Source organism: Sprattus sprattus, assembly GCF_963457725.1.
Source record: "Sprattus sprattus genome assembly, chromosome: 13".
NCBI lineage: Eukaryota > Metazoa > Chordata > Actinopteri > Clupeiformes > Clupeidae > Sprattus > Sprattus sprattus.
In genome coordinates this window covers 27230705-27253945 of record NC_137911.1, presented here as the reverse complement: position 1 = coordinate 27253945, position 23241 = coordinate 27230705, and the positions used below count along the sequence as shown (strand labels likewise).

General features: G+C 41.9%; 2 protein-coding genes and 3 long non-coding RNA genes across 6 annotated transcripts; all 5 read right to left on the bottom strand.

Annotated features, from left to right (window-relative positions):
* Window positions 1-19: 19 nt before the first annotated feature.
* LOC308374481 (uncharacterized protein) lies at window positions 20-2780 on the bottom strand (the record flags this gene model as incomplete). Its single annotated transcript, XM_080850262.1, has 6 exons — window positions 20-97; window positions 632-824; window positions 1058-1376; window positions 1478-1733; window positions 1908-2100; window positions 2422-2780. 6 exons carry the CDS (start codon window positions 2778-2780, stop codon window positions 20-22), a joined length of 1398 nt encoding a protein of 465 aa, XP_080706388.1.
* A 2398-nt stretch (window positions 2781-5178) lies between these two features.
* On the bottom strand, window positions 5179-6221 carry LOC308374658. Its single transcript, XR_013968880.1, has 4 exons — window positions 6021-6221; window positions 5774-5897; window positions 5433-5502; window positions 5179-5342 (listed from the first exon to the last, which is right to left on the bottom strand). It is a non-coding gene; the product is annotated as an uncharacterized lncRNA (long non-coding RNA).
* Window positions 6222-9823: 3602 nt separating this feature from the next.
* LOC308374167 lies at window positions 9824-10921 on the bottom strand. The gene is made up of 3 exons (XR_013968863.1): window positions 10801-10921; window positions 10409-10712; window positions 9824-9937 (listed from the first exon to the last, which is right to left on the bottom strand). It is a non-coding gene; the product is annotated as an uncharacterized lncRNA (long non-coding RNA).
* A 901-nt stretch (window positions 10922-11822) lies between these two features.
* On the bottom strand, window positions 11823-13125 carry LOC308374309. The gene is made up of 3 exons (XR_013968869.1): window positions 13087-13125; window positions 12144-12259; window positions 11823-12051 (listed from the first exon to the last, which is right to left on the bottom strand). It is a non-coding gene; the product is annotated as an uncharacterized lncRNA (long non-coding RNA).
* Window positions 13126-14394: 1269 nt separating this feature from the next.
* On the bottom strand, window positions 14395-22836 carry LOC308374307 (uncharacterized protein). Of its 2 annotated transcripts, none has more exons than XM_080850065.1 (16): window positions 22779-22836; window positions 22015-22124; window positions 21622-21922; window positions 21152-21344; window positions 20718-20985; window positions 20241-20541; window positions 19784-19976; window positions 19350-19614; window positions 18942-19248; window positions 16916-17114; window positions 16664-16832; window positions 15796-16093; window positions 15380-15589; window positions 15133-15256; window positions 14827-14896; window positions 14395-14739 (listed from the first exon to the last, which is right to left on the bottom strand). In XM_080850065.1, the coding sequence occupies exons 2-16, from the start codon at window positions 22121-22123 to the stop codon at window positions 14414-14416; spliced, it is 3333 nt and encodes a 1110-aa protein (XP_080706191.1). In that variant the 5' UTR covers window position 22124; window positions 22779-22836; the 3' UTR covers window positions 14395-14413. The 2 variants fall into 2 exon arrangements, with proteins under 2 accessions (XP_080706191.1, XP_080706192.1); XM_080850066.1 differs by having other exon boundaries at window positions 20718-20982.
* Window positions 22837-23241: the final 405 nt, after the last annotated feature.

Genomic DNA, 23241 nt, shown 5'->3' with positions numbered 1-23241 from the left:
TGGTTATCGTGATGTTCCCTCAACACCGTATTGACTTGCGCTTGACTTCGAAGCACTTTTCGGAGTCCAGTTGTTCCGCGGTAGCACAGGACATCACCTAGACAGGACGAAATGAAGTTATGAGTGGGGTATGCAAAGACAAAAATAGGTTATGTGATGCTGCTGCTGCAAGCGTAATCGAATGCGACTTAGATTACCTTCCAGACAGTAGTTCTTTGAGGCTCTTCTGACATACTGCTTCATGTCCAGCATTAACTCCTCTGGATATGTCCCTGTCCTCAAGAACCTCTCCACTGCATCATACCTGGAAAAAGCAAGATCTTTCCTGCTGTTTGGGTCATTTTCCCCCAGTAGATCGCCCAAGTCCCCCAACTCCGCCCTCTCTGAATCAATCGCATACGGATGCTCTATATGATCTTCTGTCAGGTCTTGGGAAGGCTCAGCGTCATCTTCATTGCTCTCCTGCTCAAGTTAATAAAGGCAAACATTTGAATAACTAAACCTCTTCTGGAATTACTAAAAAAAAATTACAGTTCAATGCCACGTTCTGCTGAAGAAAAGGCCATCAAAAGGGATTGGAACTCTGAGCCAAATGACAACATATCCAAATTGATGTTTCTTTGCTGGTTACCTGTTGAATGTCTGAGGCCATTGCCACAGTAGGGACTGCATCAGGTTTGAGAGATACACTCCCTCCTGAGTGATCAAAGCAGTCCTCTGTGAAGTGCTTGGAGCACAGGACAGATTTTTTGGTTAGAGACCATGGATCCCGTCTGGTATAGGACATCCAAAGCTTGAATCTCTCGTCATCACTTCTGGGGAACCTGATAGCAGAGAAGATAAGGGTGAGGAAGCTTGCAGAATACTCCAAGAAGCAGAGTTGTGCTGCATGCGTGTGTTACTTATAACCTTATAGCCTTCTACATACATGTGCTGACATACTAAAAAATCCAAATATGGCTGAGTGCCCCCTGACAGCAAAGGACACAAAATCACAAAAAGAATAACATGTCTTTTTACAGTAACCAAAAAAAGGACCAGCTCCAACAAAACTCACCTGTGAAAGGTCAGGCTCTCGTCTTCACTGTTTGATACCAGGCTACTCTCACATCCGTAGCAAATGCAGTAATTTGTCTTTGGGGCAGGGCAATATTTTTGACGGATCCGACTGCATCCTCTACAGTCTTCAACCCATTTGTTTACATCTGTTGTCATGGAACCCCAGTAGAACATCTCAGTGATGTTGCTCAGACATCGTTGTGCGCCACAATGACCTTGGTTATCGTGATGTTCCCTCAACACCGTATTGACTTGCGCTTGACTTCGAACCACTCTTCGGAGTCCAGTTGTTCCTCGGCGGTAGTACAGAACATCACCTAGACAGGACGAAATTGGAGTTATGAGTGGGGTATGCAAAGACAAAAATAGGTTATGTGATGCTGCTGCTGCAAGTGTAATTTAATGTGTTTTAGATTACCTTCCAGACAGTAGTTCTTTGAGGCCCTTCTGACATAATTCTTCATGTCCTGCTTTAACTCCTCTGAAAATGTGCCTGTCATCAAGAACCTCTCCACTGCATCATACCTGGAGAAAGCAAGATCCTTCCTGCTGTTTGGGATATTTTCCCCCACTAGATCGACCAAATCCCCCAACTCCGCCCTTTCTGAATCCATCGCATACGGATGATCTTCTGTCAGGACTTGGGAAGGGTCAGTGTCATCGTCATTGCTCTCCTGTTCAAGTTAATAAAGGCAAACATTTGAATAACTAAACCTTTTCTGGAATTACTGAAAAAGTATTACAGTTCAATGCCACCTTCTGCTGATGAAAAGGCCATCAAAAGGGATTGGAACTCTGAGCAAAATGACAACATAACCAAATTGATGTTTCTTTGTTGGTTAGGCTACCTGTTCAATGTCTGAGGCCAATGCCACAGTGGGGACTGCATCGGGTTTGAGAGATACACTCCCTCCTGAATGATCAAAGCAGTCCTCTGTGAAGTGCTTGGAGCACAGGACAGATTTTTTGGTAAGAGACCATGGATCCCGTCGGGTATAGGACATCCAAAGCTTGAATCTCTCGTCATCACATCTGGGGAACCTGATAGCAGAGAAGATAAGGGTGAGGAAGCTTGCATAATACTCCAAGAAGCAGTTCCCTGAGTTGTGCTGCATGTGTTTGTTACTTATAAAACCCCTGATAGCCTTCCACATGTGCTGACATACTAAAAAAAACAAATATGTCTGAGTGCCCCCTGACAGCAAAGGAAACAAAATCACAAAATTAAGAATTACAATTTATACAGTAACAAAACCTGATACTCAACATTGGCTTTTATCCTAATGTGCTACCCTATGCAACATGCAAATCAGAGACAATTTGTGAAAACTACTTAAAAGGACCAGCTCCAACAAAACTCACCTGTGAAAGGTCAGGCTCTCGTCTTCACTGTTACTCTCACAGCCGTGGCAAATGCAGTCATTTGACTTTGGGGCAGGGCAAAATTTTTGACGGATCTGACTGCATCCTCTGCAGTTGTCAACCCATTTGTTTACATCTGTTGTCATGGAACGCCAGTAGAAAAGTCCTGTCACCTCTTTGAAAGTCTCCGTCCTATTCTGGTGGCTCTTCTCATTGTGGTATTGTTTGAGCACATACTTCACTTCTTCCGGGCTGCGTAGGACTTTGCGATGCCTTTGGCCATCAAAATACCAAAGGCCATCATCTAGAAGAAGTAAGGAGGTGAAGAATGCACATTTGTATACCGCTGACTGAATCATGTTGAATCACAATGATGTTATAAAATTACCTCCCTACCTTTCAAGGAAAAATGCAAACTTGCTCTTCTTATATGGCTTTGGTTCTGACAGCCTGGTCTGTGAGTTCCAAAGCGTAAATATTGTTCCACATCGTTATAATTCTGGAAATACATCCTATAGAAGGTGGAACAGACTGCTCTTACAGTCCATCATGCCCGGAAATTATCCCCTGAACCACTGGTAGGCCTCAAGTAACTCAAAAAGCCATGCAAATACAGTTAAAAGACCACCGCCTACATCACTGAGAGTTACAAAAATACAGATATCCTTACCAAACAGATCCGATTTATTAGGCCTGAGTTTACATATATTTCTAATGTAAATATATGTTGCACTTGAGGTAATAATCAGTTTGGCAATCTTACTGTGGCCAATGTGTTATTTTGCAATTATTTTGTTATCATAGCCATAGTTCAAATCTTAGATATGAATCTCTCATAGGCATATAGCCATTAACCAATATCATGTTCATGGGCGATGAGAAGCATTGGTAACAGTTTTTGGCAAAACACGGGTCATAAATGTCGGGAAGATTAACAAGGATCTAATCTTCAAGAATAAATACATTTCAGAGAAAATGCTGCTGTGAAAAAACGTCAGTGATCACTGGGCCATTAGCACAAGTACCCTTGACAGCTTTCGTCTTCCATGGTCAAACGAAGTACCTTTTAGTTTAAGCGAACCGAACCTCTGCCAACAGTAGTCAACAACTTCCACTTCCAATATATTCTTCATCTGTTGTTACACCAATATAGTAGCCCCGTACTGCCACCACTGTACGGGAGTGTGGACCGTGGACTCAAGAAATATTCTGTTAATCTCGTTCGTTATTTTGGTAAAAGAAATAAAAAATAATAATTTGTGTCACATATAACACTGAGCGCGAGGGTTTAAAGTGGGCTCTGCAGTCCAAATTGTTGTCTCTGTCGGCAGACAATCGGTGGTAACTGGTCTCTGATTGGTTAAGACCAGCCATCTGACCGGTCATAACCAATCAGAGAACAGAATTACTTCCCGTTCCCAACGATAGTCGATTAACTAACTTCAGAGACAGCTACTTAGCTATCGAAAAACTTCCCGTTACCACCAAACGTCTGCTTACCACCCATCTTCTACCGACAGCATCTTGGTCTGGTGTAACGGTCATCAATACAGAAATAAGCCTGTATGAAACCATGAACTTTTTTAATTTATATGTTATGATTACTTGATTACTGGGTATATGTGTGTGGATGTGGATGAAGATAGCCAATCATCAAATAAAAAGCTGTTCATGGTCATTTGGTTAAATGCAGTCAGACATAGGCTACTGTGGCAATGAGGTGGCAATAGATGAAGAGTCATCTGAAGAGGGAACATTCTATGTGGATGGCGTTGAGGTAGAAAGTTGTGTCGACCGTGTGAACCTAAAAGCTAATTAAAAAGGATGAAGAATATGTCACAAATGCACATACATGGCAAGCCCACTGAAATGAAAGTTGACACGGATTCCAAATGCAATGTGATGTCACTTGACACATTCAAAAGACTGAACAGTGGCAAACAGCTTGCAAAGCAGAAGAAGGGTTGCCAGCCTTGTTGCTTCTGGAGGCACAAGAATTGAGACAACATTATATTTGTAAGCCTGGTGGGGAAATCACCGAGAAAATGAAGGCTAAATTGCATTTCTGTGAAGTAAGAGAGAATGTAGTTGAAATGCATAAGGCAGGAAAAGGGTACAAGAAAATATCCTCAGTTTCCATGTCCCAGTGAACACTGTTGGGTCCATGATCAGAAAACGGAAGCTGCAAAACCAGATGGGAAGGGTTTTATGGGGCAGATGAAAATGAATCTTTCAACAGGACAATGACCAATGCAGCACTGCAGTGGCTCAAAAACAGAAAGGTGAATGTTCTGGAATGGCGAAGTCAAAGCCCTGATCTTGATTCTACTGAGACTGTGGCACTATTTGAAAACCGCTGTCCAGAGGCAGCATCCCATCAAAATAGAACATCGAAACCAGTACATGCTTACCCCAAAAGTATTCTTTCTCTAGGGCGAATGCATGTCAGAGGTTTAGTCCATGGTTCATGAATGAAATTACATAAAAGCAAACACTGTACCATCAGATTTTTTTTATTTGATTTCCGCACATAACACACCGAATATTCCACACAAGCATTTCTGTGCACATAGAACTTCTGAAGGACAAGTGTTTCTAGAATTCAACAACATGAGTGAGTGGCTCTTCTGAACTGATGTTAACTGTCTGTTTCTGACCATAAACCCCATACTTGACAATACATTCGGCTTTCACACACTTTTTGGAAGAAGCCAAAGCTCTCTCACACTGGGACACAAACTTCTTGTAAAGCCGCAGTCCATTCAAGGCATCAATTCTCTGCAAATACTTAAACTTGCAGTCTTTCAGTGTTCCTGTTAGCGAGTCTTGTGGAACTATGAGAACACTCCCAGGAAGATCAAGCACAGATAAGGGTTCTCCTCCTTCGACATGGAACAACTTGGCCTCCAGCAAGGTTCTCACTGTTGAGAAAGAGAGCCCACAGGTCTGTATGCTGCTGTTTGTATCCGAGTCATTCTTGGCACAAAACTGATATGGTATTTTGTACTCACCCATCTTTACGATAATATCCACTGTGGCTTCTTGGAAAAAACTCAAATATATCACTAGGCCAGCATCAATCTATAAAACAGCACATTATATTACATACACATTACATACAGCACATTACATATGACACAATGTAAATAACAACATATTTACATTTTTGAAGGTGCTAAGACCTGCTTTGTTGAAAACTTGTAAAACTTTTAAGTGATGCATTGGGAAAGCTTTTAGAAGAGAGGTCTGTCAGTCTGTTCAACAGTGTCATTTGCATCAATAAAGACAGTATGTTAATAAGGAATAAATAGCCGCAGAAAAGAGAAAACTCCCCTCATGCAAAACATCTTACCCTTTTGTATCTTCCATCATGTATTTTAATTATTGCTTGTGAGCACTGTTGCAAAACTGTCCTTGCACGCAAAGGTTCCATCCTGTCCAGCACTGGCAAACCCTTATCCAAATGGACCTGGGAACTACAGAATCAAAAGATTAAAGACCAACTGACTGTATGTATTTGGAACAGAGATGTGGTGTCTGTCATTTCTACGGTCACCATCTCATTAAATATCCATAGAAAAAATCTGAGTGGTACATACTTCTGTAAGGACATGGGGAGCACACCTCCATCTTTTCTAGGCTTCTTTGGCGGAAGACCGGCGCTATCCAGAGGAGCACTTCTCTTAACAGCATGATACCCAGATGTGCGAGAGCCCAGGTGAACTGATTCCACCGGCTCTGCCTGAGCAACAGCCTTGACTCGTCCCATCTTCCCAGCTGCTGAGCTGCCCTTGTCTGTGTCTGTGCCTGTGCGACTTACAGAAGAAAAACAGCTCTGTATAGTGACTGTATGTATACAAGAACTGAATGGTGAGTGATTTCACATAGCTACAAAACAGCAACACGCGGTCCAGAAGCATAACAGCACAATCCTCACATACAGGCATAGTTTAATATTTCTTAAGTTTCTGTGTATTGGTAATCAATCCTGTGTTATGGTTTAGGTCCCCAAATCTTTTCTTAGGAGGGCAAGATAACTCTGCCCGGCCCTCAGGGAGGGCTGGAGTATGTCAGTAACAGTAAATCGTGGACAAAGACGGAGAATCTGGAATGGGGTCTTGTTTCCTTTAGAAAAAAATATTATGAATGAGCTTGTAATATGTAAATAAGTTGGATGGAAACGCAGCTATTGAGGTTTAGTGACTTCCCTATTAATTGGTTAAGGTCTTTAAGGTCTCTTGTTTTGAATGCACTGCTTTAAATGGCTATTGTGACCCTGTTAAGCACCTTGAGACATCGTTGTATGTGAAAGTGTTCTATACAAATAAAATGCATTATTATTTATTTAACTGAAGGACTTGTATGATCAGCGCTCACCTTGAAGCCTGGGTCTGGCTGGATAGAGTGGCACAGGGCTGTGGGGCAGGCGCACGGGCAGCAGAGCACTCCTCACACCTCTGGATCCAACACCGGACATCGGCCTTCAGCGAGCCCCAGTGGAAGTGCTTGGAGATGAGCTTGATGCACTTGTCCACGTCCAGGTGGTTCATCTCATTGTGGTATGCCGTGAGGGTGGCCTGGACATCCTCTTTGTTCCTGACTACTCTGCGTCGGTTGTGATTTGAGTTGAAAAAAAGCACACCATCTGAAAAACATAGGAGGCAGATGTGAAAAACATCTAAAAGTAATTTAGATTTGAAGTGATAAGACCTTAAGAAATATGAGTGAGTTGCATATGAGACAGACCGTGCTAAACATCAATTTGCTAAAAATGTCCAGAAGACCAATAGCCACCGAGACATGAATATTGGTTAAATGCTTGATATTGGTTAAATGCTTCTCCGACATGAAAAGATTGAATGTGCCAATCGCAAACCATCACTGCCTAAGTCTGATTCATCCATCTGGCAAAAACAATCCCATTCCCTTTATTGGAAGGGAATTACGCCTAGATATTTCTATACTAGCAAGGAAGCAGGAGCAGGGCCCTGTTCGGCGTACAACTGAAGCTAAGATAATTAATTTAGCTCGCAACTGGAGATTAACTAGCTCGCTAAATGAGAACAGGCCAAGCCGGTCTGGCGACGGGCGCTAATTTATTTTAACCTCAAGTTAATTTATCTCGTCAGCTAAATTGCGCATGCTCGTCTTGCTTCAAAAGGCAAGAAAGGTCGATCCCCATAACCATGATTTTTTTGAAAGGTACAATGGTCTAAACTCAAAGAAAAAGACTATTATTTTCTCCGATAAGGCAGGATATGATCATGAACGCGTTATGAAGAATTCAAGACCATAATCATGTCAAAATTCAACACTCCCGCGGCTACCACAGCAATATAAGAAACTGTCTATAAGATGTATAATACGTGACATCTTTTCCCTACACAGAAAGGTACTATGGTGCAGTGGGTTTAGCGTTTGGCGTGCATGCTGTAGGTCACCGGTTCGACTCTCCTCACCCTCGTAGGAATTGTAGTTTTAAATCGCTTTGAATAAAACCGTCTGCTAAATGACTAAATGTGAATGTATTAATAAGAAATTCAATACATTTAAGCAATGAAAAGAAATTGTGTCTATTTCTCTCTTCTTATCATGCACCCACCTTACCATCCACCTCCACCATTCACTACCGCACAAACACTAGACACGTTTGCAAAACTAAACGTTTGCAATGATGTAAGTTAAAGTAGGTAAAACAACTTTAGCGATATCTATTTGGGTTATGTGCTCAAATTTCCTGGGATCAAAGAAAACGTTAGTATTCATGTGCAAACTAAAAATCACGTCTCATGCTGCATTATGAAAGTTATTTTGGGTTTATCAACTGTACCAATGTCTCAACTCTGCTACCACTGTCATATAATTATGAGTGCTTTGTTCTCCGCATCGCCGACATTACAAAAATGAAGGCTACCACTCTCAAGAAAGTGATGACATTCAATGTTTGACGGTGGTGTAGCCTATGCAATAAATGACTCGAGAAGGTCTTCTAAATTAATTATTCCTTGTCGGGTGGATCGGTAGCGCTCATACAAGAACTCATCATGATGGAAAAATGGATCTTCTTGGCGATCGCAAAGAACTCTTCCTACGCTAATCAAACTATGACTCCTCGTCAATGGGATCCCTCCTTTTGGCGTGGGTGTGGCAAGTTTAGCCAGCTAAACTTTGCTTAGCCTGCCCTGGAGCAGGCTAAGGCTAAGCGATTAATTACCATGGAAATTGAGCAAAAGTTGCTTCGCCGAATCCGCTAAGGCGTTGTTGTCTTTTTTTAGCCTGGAGTTTAGCTCGCTAAACTGCTTAGCGAGTGTCGCCGAATAGTACCCTGGCTCTCTTCTTTGTTCTTCAAATAAATCAACATAAACATTCATCAACATAAACATTCGTCAACATAAACATTCGTCAACATAAACATTCATCAACATAAACATTCATCAACATAAACATTCGTCAACATAAACATTCGTCAACATAAACATTCATCAACATAAACATTCGTCAACATAAACATTCGTCAACATAAGCATTCGTCAACATAAACATTCATCAACATAAACATTCATCAACATAAACATTCATCAACATAAACATTCGACAACATAAACACACCAACAGTACACAAGCGCTGCTGTGTCCACCAGCTGTTTTCGCCATCAAACTAGGTCCCCAAATGCTGAGTTTATTTAACAGGCTTACCATGTAGGGCAAATCTGTTACAAAGTCTCCGCAATGTGTTTCTCTCCACAGCATTTAAACCTGGAGGATAGGTGCCTTCGCTCAAGAATTTGTGCACAGCGTCATATTTTGAGAAAAAGGTGAGCTGGGTATTTTCCAAGATATTATCCGCATCTGTGACCTGTGCTCCCTGTATGAGGAGAGAAAAACAAATGTGTTGTATGTGTTGACATTTCCAGACGAGATAAGATGAAGCTAGGAGAAACCATAACGAGATCACAGTCAAGACTCTTTTTCTTTGTGGTTCCTCAGTGGAGAAGGAACACGTGAGAAGCATTATCAAGAAGCATTTAAAACTCAACTTTTTAAACAGCACCTGGCCTGCTAGTTTATATGTTACAGCCGTACAGTTTTGAATATATTCATAGTTTGGGGCAGTTTGGCATTTAAAACAGTAGTTACTATTATTATTATTATTATTGTTGTTGTTGGTGTTGTTGTGTTTCATTATCCATTTTGTTTAATTTCATTAATTCTATTCTACATGTTTTTTATTGCTCTTTTTCTAAGTCACTTTGGACAAAAGTGCCTGCCAAAAACTAAAGTCTAACTTAAACATAGCTATGCTTACTGCTCCCATTGTCATACCTCTAGCCCAGGCTGGCCCAGTAACAGGGTGGGAACAGCATCATTTTTCAGCTGCTTTTCCCTGGCCACGCGCTCAAAGCAGTCTTCTGTGAAATGACTGGAGCAGACCCTTGACCTTGTGTGTGGAGACCACGTGCTTATGTGTGTGTTTTCGATCCACTGGCGGAGCCTCTCGGGGTCATTAAGAGGAAACCTGTCGATAGAAACAAAACGCAATTATAATAATAAATAATAATAATTCATAATAATTATAATAATAATAATTCATTTTTATTTTTATGAGAGGGACGACCTACAGAAAGAAAACTGAATCAGTGAAACTCAGATCCAACAATAAAGATGGACATAACACGCCACCGATTGCGGCTGGCTACAGTGAATCATACGCTGTTTTCAGACTTAAACTGAACTCCGTTTCAGCATTTGAATACTATATGATCTGACTGTCTTCCTGTGTGCTCAGACCATGTAAATACAAAAAAATAAAGACAGCTGTGGAAACATTACAATATCAGCCCATGTACGATAAACTTGCGCCATTTGTGTGAGTACTATGAGATTTGACCTTGGTTGTGTATGATCAGGTCATATAAAGCAGACCTGTGTTATATGGAAGTAGCAGGGATGTGAGAGCCCACTGCCGTGTGGATGGACGCTCCCTTACCGATGAAAGGTCAAGCCCAGACTTCTCTCCACCGGCCCATTTTGATTGTTGCAGCCCTTCACAGAGCAGTAAAACTTCTGGGATGATTCATCCCTATTCAGGCAAATTTGACAGTTGCCAACCCACAGTTCAATGTCCCCTATCAGGGTTCCCCAGTGGTATCCCTTAGTGATGGCGCTAATGCAATGCTTTGGGCCGTAATGACCTTGGTTATCGTGATATTCCCTCAACACCTCATTGACCTGTGCTCGACTTCGAAGTACCCTACAGCGTCTGGTTCCTCGGCGGTAGTACAGAACATCACCTGGATAGGACAGAATTGGAGTTATGAATGGGTGACGAGAAATAGGTTATGTGATGCTGCAAGTGTCAGTGAATGTGACTCATATTACCTTCCAGACTGTAGCGCTTCTTGGCTCCTCTGACAAACTGCTTCATGTACCGCAACCACTCCTTTGAATATGTCCCTGTCCTAAAGTACCTCTCCACTGCATCATACCTGGAGAAAGGGAGATCCTTCCTGCTGTTTGGGTCATTTTCCCACACTAGATCGCCCAAACCCCCCAACTCCGCCCTCTCTGAATCCATCGCATACGGATGCTCTATATGATATTGTGCCAGGTCTTGGGAAGGTTCAGCGTCATCTTCATTGCTCTCCTGTTCAAGTTAATAAAGGCAAACATTTGAATAACCGAACCTCTTGGAACCTTCTGGAATTACTGAAAAAGTATTACGGTTCAATGCCACGTTCTGCTGATGAAAAGGCCATCACAAAGGGATTGTAACTCTGAGCAAAATGACAACATATCCAAATTGATGTTTATTTGTTGGTTACCTGTTGAATGTCTGAGGCCATTGCCACAGTGGGGACTGCATCGGGTTTGAGAGATACACTCCCTCCTGAGTGATCAAAGCAGTCCTCTGTGAAGTGCTTTGAGCACAGGAAAGATATTCTGGTTAGAGACCATGGATCCCGTTTAGCATAGGACATCCAAAGCTTGAATCTCTCGTCATCACTTCTGGGGAACCTGATAGCAGAGAAGATAAGGGTGAGGAAGCTTGCAGAACACTCCATGAAGCAGTTCCCTGAGTTGTGCTGCATGTGTGTGTTACTTAAAAAAACCCTGATAGCCTTCCATATGCACTGACATACTAAAAAAAATCTAAATACAAAAGAAACTTAACAAAATTAAGAATGATTTATACAGTAACAAAACCTGATACTCAACATTGGCCTTTATCCTAATGTGCTACCCTATACAACATGCAATTCAGAGAGAATTTGTGAAAACTACTTAAAAGGACCAGCTCCAACAAAACTCACCTGTGAAAGGTCAGGCTCTCGTCTTCACTGTTTGATACCGGGCTACTCTCACATCCGTAACAAATGCAGTAATTTAGGTTTTTCCGGGAAATGACACATTTTTGACGGATCTGACTGCATCTTTCACAATTGTCAACCCATTTGTTTATATCTTCTCTCATGGAACCCCAGTAGAAACGTCCTGTCACCTCTTTGATAGTCCCCCTCCTATTCTTGTGGTACTTCTCATTGTGGTATTGTTTGAGCACATTATTCACTTCTTCCTGGCTGCGAAGGACTTTGCGTTGCCGTTGGTCATCAAAATGCCAAAGACTGTCATCTAGAAGAAGGAAGGAGGTGAAGGATGCACATTTGTACACCGCTGACTGAATCATTTTGGATCACAATGATGTTATAAAATGACCTCCCTACCTTTCAGGAAAAAATGTTTACTTGCTGTTCTTATACGCTTGGGGTGTTGTTGGTCTTCTCTGTGAGTTTTAAAGCGTAAAAATTGTTCCACATCGTCAAAATACTGGAAACGCATCCTATAGAGGTTGGAACAGACTGAAATCCATCATTCTCAGAAATTTTACCCTGAACTTCTGAAAGGCCACAAGAAACTCAAAAAGACAATCAAATATGGCCTAAATCACTGGGAGTTAAAAAATATATATATATAATTCATCCGATAAACAGATATCCTTACCAAACAGACCAAAAACATAACCCATCCAATACAGATATCCTTACCAAATGGACCAAAAATAGTATCCATCAAATACAGATATCATTACCAAACAGAGTCCTGAGTTTACATATATTTCTAATGTAAATATATTACTGAATTTTGAGGTAATAACCAATTTGGAATGATTCTTACTATGTGGCAAATGTGTTATTCTGTTATTATTTTGTTATCGTAGCCATGTTTCAAATCCTAATATGAATCTGTCATAGGCATATAGCCGTTTAACTATATCCTGCTCATGGACGATGAGAGAGATTTAGCCTGGTAACAGTTGGCCTATTTGTCAAAACATACCATCATTATGCGTTAAGACAAGCCCCATATATTGACGTCGAGCCTTATGCTATAAAAAGTTTTCAACATTATTAAATATAACGTTAAATAAACCCACATTATGCGTTAAGACAAGCCCCATATGTTGCTGATGAGGCTTCTGCCGTAACGCATTTGTCTCTGAGCATGCGCGACTAGGATCGGGTAGCAACTAGGATAGGTTAGTGACGATCTAATCTTAAAAAAAAAATGCTGCTGTTAGAAAAACGTCAGTAGCTTCACCATTGGGCCATCACCATAATTATAGCATAATTACAGCTTTCGTCTTCCATGGTCAAGCGAAACTTGTACCTTTGAGTTTAAGAGAACCGATTGTCGCTGCCAAATGTGAGGACCCGCCTGATGTGAGTCCGCATGCGCAAACTCCGATGCGAACAGAAGGCAATCACTTCCGCTTTACACATATTTCTTCATCTGTTGTTAAATATAGTTACTCCTTACTGCCACCTCCTGTACGGGAGTGTGGACCGCGGACTGAATAAATATTATGTTAATCTCGTTCGTTATTTTGGTTTAAAAATGTTAAAAAGAAAACCTCTTGTCACTTGTTAAAAGAGCCAATATATAACACTCAGAGCAAGCTTTAAAATGGGCACTGCAGTCCAAATTCAAAATATTGGAGAGTTGACTGTCAGCAGACCATCTGTGGAAACTGGTATCTGACTGATGACAAATGATTCACCAATAACACAGAGGTGACACTTATTTGACCATAATTGGACAAACTTAAATACTACCACTATCCAGAGGTTGAAAACCGCTATCCAGAGGCAGCATCCCATCAAACTAGAACAGGGGTGTCAAACTCAAATACACAGAGGGCCGGGGGAAAAAAATGGGTGTAAGTCGAGGGCTGGACAGTGGGGAAAGTGCTCCTTAAATTGACGTATGCTACCAACGCGGGGGCAGTGCATTGGGGGACTTGCAGTATTTGTGGTGCGTTCGACATACCAGTGGCCGCGGCAGACAAGCTCTGATAAATAAATAGATGGATACTTTCTTAATCCTGAGAGAAAATTAGGCAAACCAAATAAAATGTCACCGTTGCTGTAAATATAAATGTAAACCAATGGAACTTTTTGCAACATTCTGAGGAGCTGGTGGGCAAGATTAAATGGCTTGTCGGGGCCTGATCAGGCCCGCGGCCCTTGAGTTTGACACATGTGAACTAGAAGATCGAAACCAGTTCATGCCTTTCAAGTAATTTTTCACTAGGGCAAATGCATGTCAGAGGTTCAGTCCATAAAAGCAAACACTGTACCGGCAGATTTTTTATTTGATTGTCACATATAACACACCAAATATTTGCAGATACTGCAGAACAAATTGTGTAAAATTGCTGTTCAGAAGCAGCATCCCATAAACCTACAATGTCAAAACCAGTCCATCCTTAGCCCAAAAGCATTTTTTCACTAGGGCAAATGCGTGTCAGAGGTTCAGTCCATGGTTCCTGAATGAAATGACATAAATGCAAACACTGTATCATCTGATTTTGTTGTTTTTATTTGATTTTCACATACAACACATCAAATATTTTCAGATACTGAACAAAAAAAATCTGTGTTAAATTCCACACAAGCATTTCTGTGCACATAGAACTTTAGAACGCCAAGATTTTTTAGAATTCCACAACATGAGTGAGTGGCTCATTTGAGCAGAGGTAAATGGACTGTTTCTGACCATAAACCCCATACTTGACAACACATTCGGCTTCCACACTCCTTTTGGAAGAAGCCAAAGCTCTCTCACACTGGGACACAAAGTTATTGTAAAGCCGTTGTCCATTCAAGGCATCAATTCCCTGCAAATACTGAAACTTGCAGTCTTTCAGTGTTCCTGTTAGCGAGTCTTGTGGAACTATGAGAACACTGCCAGGAAGATCAAGCACAGATAAGGGTTCTCCTCCTTCGACATGGAACAACTTGGCCTCCAGCAAGGTTCTCACTGTTGAGAAAGAGAGCCCACAGGTCTGTATGCTGTTTGTATCCGAGTCATTCTTGGCACAAAACTGATATGGTATTTCGTACTCACCCATCTTTGGGATAATCTCTTCTGTGGCCTCTTTGGAAAAGCTCAAATATATCACTAAGCCAGCATCAATCTATAAAACAGCACATTACATATTATGTTATGTAAATAACAACACACGTTATATTTTTGAAGGTGATAAGACCTGCTTTGTGGAAATAATAATAATCAAACTTTTAAGGGATGCATTGGTGAAAGCTTTAAGAAGAGAGTCTGTTCACTTTGATCTGCATGAATATAGACAGTTTGTAAATAAGGAATAAACAGCCGCAGAAAAGAGAAAACTCCCCTCATGCAAAAACATCTTACCCTTTTGTAACTTTCATCATGTATTTGAATTATTGCTTGTGAGCACAGTTGCAAAACTGTCCTTGCACGCAAAGGTTCCCTCCTGTCCAGCACTGGCAAACCCTTATCCAAATGGACCTGGGAACTACAGAATCAAAAGATTAAAGACCAACTGACTGTATGTATTTGGAACAAGGATGTCGTGTCTGTAATTTCTACAGCCACCATCTCATTAAATATCCATAGAAAAAATCTGAGTGGTACATACTTCTGTAAGGACATGGGGAGCACATCTCCATCTTTACTGAGCTTGTTTGGCGGAAGTTCGGCGCTATCCAGAGGAGCACTTCTCTTAACGGCATGATACCCAGATGTGCGAGAGACCCGATTAACTGATTCCACTGGTTCTGCCTGAGCAACAGCCTTGACTCGTTCCACGTCCCCAGCTGCTGAGCTGCCCATGTCTGTGGCTAAAGGACTTGGAGAACAAAAACAACATTGTACCCTTACTAAACGTATTAAGTGCTGAGCAGGACGTTTTATGCAGCTACAACAAAACAGTGGTCATGAAGCATAACAGCAAAGGTCAATAGTGTCTTTCATATGTTCCTGAAAGCGACTCCAGATTGATATCCACCAACACGCTTCTAAACGCTATGAACATCTTGTGCATTCAGCGCTCACCTTAAAGCCTGGGTCTGGCTGGAATATTCATCGTCATTGCATTCTAGACTGGCTGGACTGGCACAGGGCTGTGGGGCAGGCGCCCGGGCAGCAGAGCACTCCTCACACCTCTGGATCCAACACCGGACATCGGCCCTCAGCGAGCCCCAGTGGAAGTGCTTGGAGATGAGCTTGGTGCACTTGTCCACGTCCAGGTGGTTCATCTCATTGTGGTACGCAGTGAGGGTGGCCTCGACATCCTCTTTGTTCCTGACCACTCTGCGTCGGTTGCGCTTTGTGGTGAAAAAAAGCACACCATCTGAAGAACATAGAAGGCACAAGTGAAAAACGTATAAAAGCAATTTAGATTTTAAGTGATAAGACCTTAAGAAATATCAGTGAGTGGCATATGAGACAGACCATGTTAAACGTCATTCAATTTTCTAAAAGACCTAAAGACCAATAGCTCCCACAATGAACACATAAAGGGCTCTAGTTTGACGCGAATATGGCTGGTGGAAGCGTCCTATTCTGCTCGTCCGGTCTTCTTAAACTCCAGGGATAAATGTAACTTTTCCACCGAGATGTAAATATTGGTTAAATGCTTGGTGATATATTCTACGCCTTACAAGTGGCCCCGAGGTGATCTTTAAGTGTGAAATATAACTATACTTTTAAACGCTTCTGCCTTGACACCATGTTGGGGGCGGACTAAACAAACAAGGGTGCGTACAGAGACATCATTGCGAAAGCGCAACGGCACTGGCATCGAAAGCGGAATTGATGCTTTGGCTAACGATTCCAAGCAATCGACCCACTGGGAACCGGTTCTCGTTGATTCCCACCCCTAAATAATACACCACCTTTTGAAAACATTTAAGAGGCTTACCATGTACAGCAAATCGTTGACAGAGTCTCCGCAGTGTATTTTTCTCCACACCATTCAAACCTTGAGGATAGGCGCCTTCGCTCAAGTGTTTGTGCACAGCGTCATATTTTGAGAAAAATGTGCACTGGGTATTTTCCAAGTTGTTTTCCACATCTGAGCCCTGTGCTCCCTGTATGACGAAACAAAAACACATTTATGGTACCGGTATGTGACATTTCCAGATGAGATGCTAACTGCTCCTTCTCATCATACCTCTGTACGAGAACCAACGAGGCCAAGTAACAAGGTGGGAACAGCATGACTTTTCAGCAGCTTTTCCCTGTCTGCAAGCTCAAAGCAGTCTTCAGTGAAATGATTGGAGCAGACCACTGATCTGGTGTGTGGAGACCACGTGCCTCTGTGTGTGTTTTTGATCCACTGGCTGAGCCTCTCGGGGTCATCGAAAGGAAACCTGTTGATACATTTAACATGGGGGGATGATCTGCAGACGTTATGGGCTAGCTTCAGATTGTTAATAGCTACAGTGAATCATACAGCCTGAGGAATGAATAACTTAAAGTCTACAAAAAAAGTTGCAGCTAATTAGTGCATCTACAGTATCTAGACTCTATATTTCTATTCTATATTTCCTGATAAACCAGCTCACAAAATGGAATAAAAATGGCATTTATATGACTACCATAATTTCATGACTATCCACTGCAGTTTATACATTGGTTTTGTAAAGTTTCTACAGCCCTGCAACTAATACTCTGGTGCAGCCTACACACAGTAATACATTAGTTTTTCTTGTTACAGGGTGCCTGTAATTGGGCTACACACAACTTAAAGCTTTTTGCCCAAAAAAATCGTTACTACAAATGAGTGTGGCAATGTGCTATTCTTCTAACAGTACTTTTGCTTGAAATGCCCAATCCCCTCATACAACAACTTTAAAATCTAAACAATATACTGTAGACTGTGGTTGAAACAGGTATTGTCAATACACAGGTTAATTTATAAAATGTATAAAATACATTTATATACGTTGCGGTTCATGGTCGGAAAATTACTGTATTATGAGATGACACCTTCATTTTGATTGGTCAGGTCATACAAACCAGACCTGTGTAAGAGGGAAGAGGGCACTGCTGTGTACCCTGCAACCCTAACAAAGCTTACGACTAAAATCTCCATATGTACTAAACTAATCAAAATGCTAAATGCCAGCATAACTAAACATATGTAAACACATGCAATACCCCCTCAACAAAACTGGGCTACAGACAGCATATGTTGTACCGTAAAGGATACGGCATACGGCGCGTGTTGCGACTGTCACCAGCCAATTGGGCACTGCTGTGTACCTTGCAACCCTAAAGCTTACGACTAAAATCTCCATATGTACAAATCAAACAAATGCTAAATGCCAGCATTAGTAAACATATCTTCTCCCTCTCTCTCCTTTCATATCATATTGCTAATGCCTATAAGACTGATAAAATATCCATATTGCACTGTTAAATCTACTACCCAAAGGTATATCCCTATCTGTTTCTGAAATTGAATGTCTGAAATGTCTTGAATGTCTGAAATTGAATGTCTACTTACAAAAATGTTCTCTCTCCCTTATAGCATGTTCCAATTGCTGATGTAAGTGGAAACATTGCTCCTCACCCCCACCACTCCTCATCTACGCATATGGACAGCCGAACTCACTCCCCACTCACTCTGTTCCTTTTCTTTCCCTCCTAATCTAGACTATCTACCCCATACCCTATGCTAGCATTTATATACAATATACAGTATTGCCACCACTGAAATGTTTCTCTGTCCCTACATCCCTTACCCCTGTAACAGTAACCCTATGAGCACAGTGTATACCCACTAAACTGGTCTTGCCTGTATCATGTATTTACCACCGGATGTCTGTATACGTACATCGACCAAATGCTGGCTGTGTACAACCCTTGTTGTTTCCCTTTCCCTTCTGCCACACAACTCTCCCACTTCCCCCCTTCCTATCTCCACCCGGCCGACCTCAAGCAGATGGGTTCCCCCTTATGTGCTGTGGTTCTGCTTAAGGTTTCTTCCTGCCTAACAGGGAGTTTTTTCTTGCCCCTGTTGCCATTGTGCTTGCACTAAGGGGGTTCAGCCTCTGGGCTCAGGCTCTGGGCTCTGTAAAGTGCCTAGAGGCAATTGTATTGTTATGGCGCTATATAAATATAATTGAATTGAGTTGAATTGAAAGTAGCAGGGATGTGAGAGCCCACTGCCGTGTGGATGGACGCTCCCTTACCGATGAAAGGTCAGGCCCAGACTTCTCTCCACCGGCCCATTTTGATTGTTGCAGCCCTTCACAGAGCAGTGAAACTTCTGGGATGATTCATCCCTATTCAGACACAGTTGACAGTTGCCAACCCACAGTTGTATGTCTCTTGTCAAGGATCCCCAGTAGAACTTCTCAGTGATGGCCCTATTGCATCGCTTTGTGCCGTAATGACCTTGGTTATCGTGATGTTCCCTCAACACCGCATTGACCTGCCCTCGACTTCGAAGCACTTTTTTTCGGAGTCCAGTTGTTCCGCAGTAGTACAGAACATCATCTGGACAGGACGGAATTGGAATTACGAGTGGGAGATGGGTATGCAAAGACAAAAATAGGTTATGTGATGCTGCAAGTGTAATTGAATGCAACTTATATTACCTTCCAGAGTGAAGCGCTTTGAGAATCTTCTGATATGGGGCTTCATGTCCTGCCTCAACTCCTTTGAATATGTCCCTGTCCTCAAGTACCTCTCCACTGCATTATACCTGGAGAAAGCAAGATCCTTCCTGCTGTTTGGGTCATTTTCAGTCAATAGATCGCCCAAACCCCCCAACTCCACCCTCTCTGAATCCATCGCATACGGATGCTCTATAGGATCTTCTGTCAGGTCTCGGGAAGGGTCAGCGTCATCTTCATTGCTCTCCTGTTCAAGTTAATAAAGGCAAACATTTGAATAACCAAACCTTTTCTGGAATTACTGAAAAAGTATTACAGTTCAATGCCACGTTCTGCTGATGAAAAGGCCATCAAAATGGATTGGAACTTTGAGCAAAATGACAACATATCCAAATTGATGTTTCTTTGCTGGTTACCTGTTGAATGTCTGAGGCCATTGCCAAAGTGGGGACTGCATCGGGTTTGAGAGATACACTCCCTCCTGAATGATCAAAGCAGTCCTCTGTGAAGTGCTTGGAGCACAGGACAGATGTTTTGGTTAGAGACCATGGATCCCGTCGGGTATAGGAGATCCAAAGCTTGAATCTCTCGTCATCACTTCTGGGGAACCTGATAGCAGAGAAGATAAGGGTGAGGAAGCTTTGAAGCAGTTCCCTGAGTTGTGCTGCATGTGTGTGTTACTTATAAACCCCCTTGATAGCCTTCCACATGTGCTGACGTACTATAAAACTAAATTAAGAATTATAACTTTTACAGTAACAAAACCGGATACTACACATTGGCTTTTTATCCTAATGTGCTACCCTATGCAACATGCAAATCAGAGAGAATTTGTGAAAACTACTTAAAAGGACCAGCTCCAACAAAACTCACCTGTGAAAGGTCAGGCTCTCGTCTTCAGTGTTACTCTCACAGCCGTGGCAAATGCAGTAATTTGACTTTGGGGCAGAATATTTTTGACGGATTTGACTGCATCCTTCACAGTTGTCAACCCATTTGTTTACATCTTTTGTCATGGAACCCCAGTAGAATAGTCCTGCCACCTCTTTGAAAGTCGCCTTCTTTCCCTTGTGGCTCTTCTCATTGTGGTATTGTTTGAGCACATTATTCACTTCTTCCGGGCTGCGTAGGACTTTGCGTTGCCGTCGGCCATCAAAATGCCAAAGACTGTCATCTAGAAGAAGTAAGGAGGTGAAGGATGCACATTTCTACTTCGCTGACTGAATCATGTTGGATCACAATGATGTCATAAAATTACCTCCCTACCTTTCAAGAACAAATTTGCACGTGCTCTTCTCATACGCCTGGTTATGTGATGCTGCAAGTGTAATTAAATGCAACTTATATTACCTTCCAGAGTGAAGCGCTTTGAGAATCTTCTGATATGGTGCTTCATGTCCTGCCTCAACTCCTTTGAATATGTCCTTGTCCTCAAGTACCTCTCCACTGCATTATACCTGGAGAAAGGGAGATCCTTCCTGCTGTTTGGGTCATTTTCCCACACTTGATCGCCCAAACCCCCCAACTCCACCCTCTCTGAATCCATCGCATACGGATGCTCTATAGGATCTTCTGTCAGGTCTCGGGAAGGGTCAGCGTCATCTTCATTGCTCTCCTGCTCAAGTTAATAAAGGCAAACATTTGAATAACCAAACCTTTTCTGGAATTACTGAAAAAGTATTACAGTTCAATGCCACGTTCTGCTGATGAAAAGGCCATCAAAAGGGATTGGAACTTTGAGCAAAATGACAACATATCCAAATTGATGTTTATTTGATGGTTACCTGTTCAATGTCTGAGGCCATTGCCACAGTGGGGACTGCATCGGGTTTGAGAGATACACTCCCTCCTGAGTGATCAAAGCAGTCCTCTGTGAAGTGCTTGGAGCACAGGACAGATATTCTGGTTAGAGACCATGGATCCCGTTTAGCATAGGACATCCAAAGCTTGAATCTCTCGTCATCACTTCTGGGGAACCTGATAGCAGAGAAGATAAGTGTGAGGAAGCTTGCAGAATACTCCAAGAAGCAGTTCCCTGAGTTGTGCTGCATGTGTGTGTTACTTATAAACCCCCTTGATAGCCTTCCACATGTGCTGACGTACTATAAAACAAAATTAAGAATTACAACTTTTACAGTAACAAAACCGGATACTACACATTGGCTTTTTATCCTAATGTGCTACCGTATAAAACATGCAATTCTCAGACAATTCATTAAAACTACTTAAAAGGACCAGCTCCAACAAAACTCACCTGTGAAAGGTCAGGCTCTCGTCTGCACTGCTACTCTCACAGCCGTGGCAAATGCAGTAATTTGTCTTTGGGCCAGAATATTTTTGACGGATTTGACTGCATCCTTCACAGTTGTCAACCCATTTGTTTACATCTTTTGTCATGGAACCCCAGTAGAATAGTCCTGCCACCTCTTTGAAAGTCGCCTTCCTATTCTGGTGGCTCTTCTCATTGTGGTATTGTTGTAGCACATTATTCACTTCTTCCGGGCTGCGTAGGACTTCGCGTTGCCGTAGGCCATCAAAATGCCAAAGACTGTCATCTAGAAGAAGTAAGGAGGTGAAGGATGCACATTTATACTTCGCTGACTGAATCATGTTGAATCACAATGATGTTATAAAATTACCTCCCTACCTTTCAAGAAAAAATGTGCTCTTCTCACACGCCTGGGGATCTGATGGACTTGTCCTTGAGTTCCAAAGCGTAAATATTGTTCCACATCGTTAAAATGCTGGAAATGCATCCTATAGAAGGTGGAAAAGACTGCTATTACAGTCCATCAATCCAAGACATTATGCCCTGAACCTCTGAAAGGCCTCAAGAAACTCCAAAAGCCATACAAATACATTTCAAAGACTACTGCATAAATCACAGGAAGTTTATATAATCCATCCCATACAGATATCTTGACAAAACAGATCTGATTTACAAGGCCTTAGATTTCATGTATCTCTAATGTAAATATAAAATCAGTTTGGGAATTTTATGCTTCTATATTGCAGATGTGTTATAATATGAATCTGTCATACGCATACAGCCATTAACCATATCCTAAGTTGTCCAGATTTCAGAGACAAAATCCGGGGACAATTTCAATTCATACACGTAAACACCTCCAAAACAGTGTAAAGTTTGTATCTTTCTAAACGAAAAAGGGGGACTGTCTGGTCACCTTACTATATCCTGTTGATGGGCGGTGAGAAGTATTTAGCCTGCGAACATTATTTGGCAAAACACGGGACATAAATGTCGGTAAGATTAACAAGGATCTAATCTTCAAGAACAAATAAATGTCAGAGAAAATGCTGCTTGGATAAAACGTCAGAAATCACTGCACCATTAGCACAATTAAAGCACAATAACAGCTTTCGTTTACCATGGTCAAGCGAAACTTGTACCTTTGAATTTAGAGAACTGCTGCTAACAATAGTCGACCACTTCCGCTTTCCACATATTCTTCATCTGTTGTTAAACCAATACAGTTGTGCCGTACTGCCACTCCCTGTACTGGAGTGTGGAACGCGGACTCCTGACTTATTCTGTTAATCTCGTTCGTTATTTTGGTTAAAAAATAAAAACGTGTCACTTGTTTAATGAACCAATATATAACACTGACAGCAAGCGTTTGAAATGGGCGCTGCAGTCCAAACTCAAAATATTGGAGAGTTGTTTCTGTTGACAGAACTTCTTCTTCTTCTTCGTTTTATGGCGGTTGGCAAGCACATTTTAGTGCGCATTACCGCCACCTTCTGTACTGGAATGTGGATCTGAACACCTTTACTAAATCCTATAAAACTAGACGTAAGGCTGACGGTGCAAACCCATGCCACCGTTGTGAGCGACGTGATCTCTAAACCCAAT